Source organism: Orycteropus afer, unplaced genomic scaffold (assembly GCF_000298275.1).
Source record: "Orycteropus afer afer isolate SDZICR_OR568_19922 unplaced genomic scaffold, OryAfe1.0 scaffold00525, whole genome shotgun sequence".
In the NCBI taxonomy this organism is placed as follows: Eukaryota; Metazoa; Chordata; class Mammalia; order Tubulidentata; family Orycteropodidae; genus Orycteropus; species Orycteropus afer.
The window spans coordinates 672,913-682,037 of NW_006922112.1; the positions used below are offsets into that span (position 1 = coordinate 672,913).

The 9,125-nt window shown below is 38.4% G+C and overlaps 1 protein-coding gene across 1 annotated transcript in view; it reads left to right on the forward strand.

Annotated features, from left to right (window-relative positions):
• The window catches only part of STIM2 (stromal interaction molecule 2), a 300,518-nt gene that overhangs the window by 201,633 nt on the left and 89,760 nt on the right, over window positions 1-9,125 (forward strand). The window contains exon 3 of the mRNA XM_007955656.2: window positions 4,839-4,953. Within this exon, the coding sequence (XP_007953847.1) occupies window positions 4,839-4,953 (115 nt within the window). The remainder of the gene's footprint in view (window positions 1-4,838; window positions 4,954-9,125) is intronic.

The following is a 9,125-nucleotide window of genomic DNA, read 5'->3' on the forward strand; positions in this document are numbered from 1 at the left end:
TGTGCTACGCCCGTGCTTACCTTGCTCCCGCAGACCCGGTCCCTCTCGGGAGGGCAACAAGGGAAAGTGTTCAGTGCAGATCAGTGAGTAAGCACAAGCCCGCCCGTGCTTACATTGCTCCCAGAGACCCGGTCCCTCTCGGGAGGGCAGCAAGGGAAAGTGTTCAGTGCAGATCAGTGAGTAAGCACCAGCCCGCCCGTGCTTACCTTGCTCCCGGAGACCAGGTTCCTCTTGGGCTTCCCATCTTAGGGTTATGTAATTTGCTGTAATGTCTCACAGAACTCACAAACTGCCAAGGAAGTGGCTCATGGTTGTGGAAATCCATGGGTCAGGCGTCAGTCTGGAGGTTCTCCTCACTTACCTGGTTGCAGGGGCTGATGACCCCAAACTGGCAGGTCAGACAATAGGCTGCTGGCTCACAAGGCTGCAGAAGCTTGTGAATCAGGTCAGATCATAGACTGCTACTCAAGTTCCAAGAACCAGAGGTCACACGATGAAAAACTAGATGCAGGATTCAGAGCAAGAGAGAACTTTGTCAGAGCATTCATATATATTGGATGCAGCACATACCCTAAGAGAAACTAAGGGTAGTGACTTGAGTCATACTCTCTAGTAAGGCAATGATTCAAGATAGATCCCATTCTAACCGTGCCTTATTAACATAATGGAGCACTCACTCTAAAATGGGACCATAACCATAGGCTCAGAGGCTAGGATTTACAAAACATTACAAAGTGAAAGACTAGGCAAAAAGGGCCATATTAAAGAATTCGTTGCACTGCATCTCTGTTGAATTTCCTTATTTCCTTTCTCTCCATATTAGATTCATCTGCTCCACTTGCTTCTTGGCCCATCTATCATGTAAAAATCAAGTAAAGATCAACATCCTAGGCATTAGTGAGCTGAAATGGACTAGTTTTGGCCATTTTGAATCAGACAACCATATATGATCTACTGTGATGGGAATGACAAATTGGAAGAGGAATAGTGTGGCATTTATTGTCACAAAAAATGTTTCAAGGTCTATCATGAAATACAGTGCTGTCAGTGATAGGATAGTATCCATGCACCTACAAGGAAGACCAGTTAAACCTATTACTCATATTTACACACGAACTACCAAAGCCAAAGATGATGAAATCGAGGATTTGTACTAACTTCTGCAGTCTGAAATTGACTGAAGGTGTAATCAAGATGTGCTGATTATCACTGGTGACTAGAACGCAAAATTTGGAAACAAAGAAGACTCACCAGTAGTTGGAAAATTCAGCCTTGGTGATAGAAATAACACTGGAGATCGCATGATAGAATTTTGCAAGACCAACTACTTATTCATTGCATATACCTTTTTTTCAGCAACACAGATGGCAGGTATACACATGGACTTCTCCAGATGGAGTGGATAGGAATGAGATTTGATTACATATGTGGCAAGAGGCAATGGAAAATCTCAGTATCTTTGGTCAAGGCCAGGAGCTGACTGTAGAACAGACCATCAACTGCTCATATGCAAGTTCAACTTGAAGACAATTAAAAGAAGTTCACGAGAGCCAAAATCTGACCTTGAATATATCCCTCCTGAATTTAGAGACCATCTAAAGAGTAGAGTTGATGCACTGAATACCAAAGACCAAAAACCAGAGGAATTGTGGGATTTCATCAAGAACATCATCCATGAAGAAAGCAAAAGGTCATTAAAAAGGTAAGGAAGAAAAGACCAAAATGGATGTCAGAAGAGACTCTGAAACTTGCTCTTGAGCAGAGAGTAGCTAAACCAAATGGAAGAAATGACAGGCTAAAAGAGCTGAACAGAAGATTTCAAGGAACAGCTTGAAAATACAAATATTATTATAATGAATTATTATAATATCAATTATTATAATGAAATGTGCAAGGACCTAGAGTTAGAAAACCAAAAGGGAGCAACATGCTTGTCATTTCTCAAGCTGAAAGAACTGAAAAAAGTTAAGCCTCGAGTTGTAATATTGAAAGATTGTTTGGGCAAAATATTGACTGATACAGGAAACATAGAAGAAGATGGAAGGAATACACAGAGTCACTGTATCAAAAAGAATTGGTTGATGTTCATCCATTTCAGGAGGTGGCATATGATCAAAAACCAATGGTATTGAAGGAAGGTTAAGTTGCACTGAAGGAAGAAAGTGGTGAAAAACAAGGCTCCAACAAACAGATGCTGTGCTGGAGGTACTCACTCGGTGTGCAAGAGATTTGGAGGACAGCTACCTGCCCAGCTGACTGGAAGAGATCCGTGTTTGTCCCATTCCAAAGAAAGGTGATCCCACAGAATGTGGAAATTATCAAACTATATCATTAATGTTGCATGCAAGTAAAATCTTACTGAAGATAGTTCAAAAACAGTTACAATATAGTCACAGAGAACTTCCAGAAATGCAAGCTGGACTCAAAAGAAGTGTGGAATGAGGGATATCGTTGCTGATGTCAGATGGATCTTGGCTGAAAGCAAAGAATACCAGATAGATGTTTGCTTGTGTTTTATTGACTATGCAAAAGCATTTGATTGTGAGGATCATAACAAATTATGGATAACCTTGAGAAGAATGGGAATTCCAGAACACTTCATTGTAATCACAAGGATCCTGTACATAGACCAGGAGGCTGTTGTGCGAACAGAACAAGGGGATAGTGCGTGGTTTAAAATCAGGAAAGGAGTGTGTTAGGATTGTATCCTTTCACCATACTTATTCAATCTGTACACTGAGGAAATAATCCGAGAAACTGGACCATATGAAGAAGAAGGTGACATTAGGATTGGAGGAAGTCTCTTAACCTACAATATGCTGACGACACAACTTTGCTTGCTGAGAGTGAGGTTGACTTGAAACACTGATGAAGATTGAAGACTACAGTGTGCAGTATGGATTATACCTTAATATAAAGAATCCAAAAATCCTCGTAACTGGACCAATAAGCAGCATCATGATAAATGGAGAAAAGATTGAAGTTTTCAAAGACTTCATATTAATTGGTTCTATAATCAACACCAATCAAAGCATCAGTCCAGATATCAGACGACTTATAGCACTGAGCAAATCTGCTTCAGAACACTGCTTTCAAGTGCTGAAGAGCAAAGATGTTTCCTTGAGGACTAAGGTACACCTGACACTCAAAAACAAAGCAAAACAAAAAAACTCAATGCCGTCGAGTTGTAACTGACTCATAGCAACCCCTCTTTGGGTTTCTGAGGCAGTATCACTACGGAAGTAGATTGCCCAACCTTCTTTCCTAGGAGTGGCTGGTGGATTTGAACTGTCAGCCTTCTGGTTAGCAGTCATATGCCTTAGGTGCTATGCCACCAGAGCTCCTGGACACAAGTCATGGTATTTTCAATCGCCTCATATGCATGTGAGAGCTGTACAATGAATAAAGAAGACCGAAGAAGAGTCGATGCTTTTGAGTTGTGCTGGCGAAGAACACTGAAAGTACCATGTACTGCTAAAAGAACTAAAAAATCTGTCCTGGAAGAAGTGCAGCCAGAATGCTCCTTGGAAGCAAGAATGGGCAGACTTTGTCTGATCTACTTTGGTCATGTTGTAAGAAGAGACCATTCCCTGGAAAAGGCTATCATGCTTAGTAAAGATGATGGTCAATGAAAGAATAGAAGGCCCTTGATAAGATGGATTGACACAGTGGGTACAACGATGGGTTTAGGTATGGCAAGGATTGTGAGGTTGGTGCAGGACCAGGCAGTGTTTTGTTCTGCTGTCCATAGGGTCACTGTGAGTGGGAAGTGACTCAAAGGCACCTAACAACAACAACAACAAAAACAACAAAATATACCTTTCACTAAGTATTTTCTAAAAATGTGGAAGATCGAGGCACTTATGCCTGGTAAGCAAAATCAGACTGTGATGAATCTCAGCTTCATTATGTTTTTCAACCTTGAGCAAATTACTTAACTTCTTGGAAGCTTGGTCTTCTCATCTATAAAATGCGGATAATGATGGTTTACTCTGCAAATAATGGTTTGCTGAAGAGTAAAGATGTCTCCTTGAGGATTAAGGTGGGCCCTGACACAAGCCATGGTATTTTCACTCGCCTCACATGCATGTGAGAGCTAGACAATGAATAAGGAAGACCGAAGGAGAGTTGATGCTTTAGAGATGTGGTGCTGGCGAAGAATGCTGAAAGTACCGTGGACTGCTGAAACATCTAACAAATCTGTCCTGGAGGAAGTGCAGCCGGAATGCTCCTTGGAAGTGAGAATGGCCAGACTTCATCTTACATACTTTGATCATGTCAGAAGGGACCATTCCCTGGAGAAGGATGTCATGCTTGGTAAGGTGGAGGGTTGACAAAGGAGGGGAAGGCCCTCAACAAGGTGGATTGACATAGCAGTGGTGGCAATGGGCTCAAGTGTAGCAAGAATCGTGGGGCTGGCTCAGGACCTGGCGGTGTTTCGTTCTGCTGTGTATAGTGGTCGCTGCAAGTCGAAACGACTCGATGGTACTTAACAACAACAATGGTTTCCTTGGTCTATCATGAAGGTAAATGGCTGCCTCTGTGTGTGTGTGTAAATATATAGCTACACGTGTTATGTAACTTAGAATAATGTGTAATAAATTATGAACATTAAATAATTGCTTTTATTGCTATTGTCATTGTTATTATGATTAATAGTAGAAGACATTTTATTAGATAAATTTTACAAACATGTAAGAATAATGGGAATATAAAATAACAAAAATGTACCAATTGTTACCTGAAAGTAGTCATCCACTGGATTTCAAATTTCATTTTTTCCTCATTTATGGAGACAAAAATAAAGTATATTTAACGTAGTGTTTTTTCTTCTATAGTTTATCAGAGAAGATATGAAATATAAAGATGCTTCTAATAAGCACAGCCATCTGCACAAAGAAGATAAACATATAACTGTTGAGGATTTATGGAAACGATGGAAAACATCAGAAGGTAAGTCTCTTTTAGTGAAACGGAGCTCTCACCTTCTGCTTCCCGACCCCCTTAGCCATTAACTCACTAATTGTGTATGGTTTTACAAAAAAATTAAAAAATAACATTTCTGTGAAGATATTTATATTCTAGTGAATGTTTTTATTTTTTGTTTTTAAAGATTTTTTTTATCATTCTTAGGATTCATTAAGAGTCAGATAGTTCTTGTATAATTTAATACTTTATTCTAGAATAAGTAAGAATGTATGTCTGAGAGCTATAAATTGTAAAGCATTGTTCAGCTTTTAATGGCATCATTATAAAAGGTTATCAAATAAAAATGGATCCTGAAGTTTTCTTTTTAGTTATAGAGAACAGTTTGTAGCTTTTGTTGACAAAAATCCTTTATGAAGTCCTCTAATGGTTGCATGATGGAGTTCTGTACATTAAATTTTATTCCTTTTTTTATAACCTTCAACTCTCAAGCAATTTTACTAGCACTGTTTGGGAGCTCTGGTAGCATAGTGCCTAAGGCATTTGACTGCTAATCAGAACGCTGGCAGTTCAAACCCACCAGCCACTCCTCGGAAGGAAGATTGGGCAATCTACTTCTGTAGAGATACTGCCTTGGAAACACAAGGAGGGGTCGCTGTGAGTCGGATCCGACTTGAGGGCAGTAATTGTTTTTTTTTTTTTTTGGTGTTTACTCAGAGTAAAAAAAATGTACCACCTAAAAACTGCAACTAAGTTTCCAGTACTGTTCTAGAAAGCTACTACATTAAAAATAAAAAAAAAAAAAAAGAAGTCCATTAATTTTTTTTAAAGTAGGATTCCTTTTTTCTGATACTTCCATTCTTTCATGAATGTCCAGCACTCTTGTTATAGCATATATTTTTCAAGTTTGACTATAATGAAATGTAAATAAAAGGAAACTAGTACAGATTACCAAGTAGGAGTATAAAGAAATAGTAAATTTTATTAGGGTGTTAGTGGTAATATTTGGAAATGGAGAAAAATGTCCTGCCAGTGCCCAAATGTTTTCTTGATGTAGAAGGTTTATTGGTTATTTACATGTTAGTTTTTGGTTTGTAAAAGAAGCATCTGTTGAAATATACAGGGAAAAAGAAGAAAAGAAGAAAAAAAATTCACTGAAATAAATAGATAGACTTTAAAAATCCCTCTCTCCTTTTCCCGTCCCCACACCATTTTAAAATGGATAAATAGGAAAGTAATAAAGGAATATGAATTTCATGGGAGAAAATGATAAAATGGTGGGAAACTCAGTAGCACACCTTTTTTATGTTAAATATATCAGAAGTATATAGGTTTTACTAAAGGAATTAAGGATCCATATAGACTACTGTTACATTGATACTAATATTTTTTAGAATTTGGAAATGTGATAAACTGAATAGAGTCTACTTGGTTATGCTTGAATGGGGGACAAACGATCTGACCACTTCTCATCATCACATGTGGTTCTACCCTGGTTCAGCCACCATATCATCTCTGTTTTTTATAATTATGCTGAAATATATACAAGACAATTGCCGCTTCAACCCATCATCTCTTACCTGGATGATTGCAGTAACACCTAATTGGTTTCCCTTTGTATATCTATCTGTGATTTGATACAGTCTATTCTTTACCTAGCAGAGTAATCTTTTTAAAATATAAATGAGATCTGCTTTATAGATCTGTGTAATCTGTAATATAGATTGTAATAGGACACAGCTACTAGCTGAGGGCTAATATCCCTATAGTGTTGTTATTGTTAGGTGCTGTTGAGTTGGCTCCAACTCATAGTGACCCTGTGTACAATAGAATGAAACACTACCTGGGCCTGCGCTAGCCTCACAATCCCTGCTATACCTCAGCCCATCCTTGCAGCCACTGTGTAAATCCATCTTCTTGAAGAGCTCCTTGTTTTTCACGGACCCTCCACTTTACCAAGCATGATATCCTTCAACTGGGAATGGTCCCTTTTAAAAACATGACCAAACTAGGTGAGACACAGTCTCGCCATTCTCGCTTCCAAGGAGCATTCACTTCCAGCTGCACTTGTAAGGCACGTTTGTTCCTTCTAGTGGCCCATGGTATTTTCACTATTCTTCGCCAACACACAGCTCAAAAACATCAATTTTTCTTCGGTCTTCTTTATTCATTGTCCAGCTTTCACATGCATATGAGACAAATGAAAATATCCTGGCTGGGGTTGGGTGCACCTTAGTCTTCAAAGTGACATCTTTGCTCTTCAGCACTTTAAAGAGGTCTTTTGCAGCAGATTTGCCCAGTGGAATACTGTGTCTGACTTCTTGACTGTTGCTTCCATGGGTGTTGATTGTAGATCCAAGTAAAATGAAATCTTTGACAACATTAACCTTTTCTCCATCTATTGTGATGTTGCTTATTTCTCCAGTCATGAGGATTTTTGTTTTCTTTATGTAGAGTTGTAATTCATACTCAAGACTGTAGTCTTTAATCTTCTTCAGTAAGTGCTTCACGTCATCACTTTCAGCAAGCAAGGTTGTATCATTGGCATGTCACAGGTTGTTAATGATTCTTTCTCCAATCCTGATGCTGCGCTCTTCTTTATATAGTCCAGCTTCTTGGATTATTTGTTCCTCAAACTGATTGAATAAGTATGGTGAAAGGATACAGCTCTGACACACTGTGATCCTGATTTTAAACCATGCAGTATCCTCTTGTCTGTTCGAACACCAGCATCCTCGTCTGTGTACAGGTTCCTCATGAACACAATGAAGTGTTCTGGAATTTCCATTCTTCTCATTATTCATAATTTGCTATGATCCACACATTTGAATGCTTTTACATAGTGAATAAAACACAAGTAAACATTTTTCTGGTATTCTTTGCTTTCAGCCAAGATCTATCTGACATCAACAGTGATATTCCTCATTTCACATAGTCTTCTGAATCCAGCTTTCATTTCTGTAAGTTCTGTGTCAATATACTGCTTCAATCATTTTTGAATTATCTTTAGCAAGATTTTACGTGTGTGTGATATTAATGATACTGTTCGATAATAACCACATTCTGTGGGATTACCTTTCTTTGCATGGGTACAAACGTAGATGTCTTCCAGTCAGTTGGGTAGGTAACTGACAAGTAAGTGCCTCCAGCACAGCATCTGGTTGTTGAAACATCTCAATATGGATTATGTCAGTTCCTGGAGCCTTGTTTTTCGCCAGTTCCCTCAGTGCAGCTTTGAGTTCTTCCTTCAGTACCATTGATTCTTGATCATATGCCACCTCCTAAAATAGGTGAACATTGACCATTTCTTTTTTATACAGTGACTCTGTGTATACCTTCCATTTTCTTTTGATGCTTTGTGCGTCATTCAATATTTTGTCCATACAATATTTCAGTACTACAACTCAGAACTTGAATTTTTTTTTTTCAGTTTTTGCAGCTTGAAAAATGCTGAGCATGTTGTTTCCTTTTGGTTTTGTAACTCCAGGTCTTTGTACATTTCATTATTGTAATTGACATCTTCTTGAGCTGCTGTTTGTAATTTTCTGTTCAGCTCTTTAATCTTGTCAATTTTTCCATTTGCTTTAGCTACTCTTCATTCAATAGCAAGTTTCATAATCTCTTCTGAGATGCATTTTGGTCTTTTCTTCCTTTCCTGTCTTTTTAATGCCCTTTGGCTTTCTTCATGTATGATGCTCTTGATTTCATTCCACAATTCATATTTTTTGGTCATTTATGTTCAGTGCATCAAATCTGTTCTTCAGATGGTTTCTAAATTCAGGTGGGATATAATCAAGGTAATATTTTGTTTCTCGTGGAGTTTTAATTGTCTTCAACTTCAACTTCAGCTTGCTAAAGAGCAATTGATGGCCTGTTTCACAATGAGCTCGTGGCCTTGTTTTGGCTGAAGATATTGAGCTTCTTCATCACCTCTTTCCACAAATGTAGTTGATATGATTCCTGTATATCCCATCTGGTGAGGTCCAGTGTATTGCCACTGTTTATATTGTTGAAAAAAGATACTTGTAATGAACAAGTCATTGGTCTTGTAAAATTCAATCATGTGATATCCCGTGTCATTTCAATCACCAAGGCCATATTTTCCAACTACCAATGATTCTTCTTTGTTCCCAACACTTGCATTCCAGTCACCAGTAATAATCAATACACGTTGATTGCATGTTTGGTAAATTTCACAC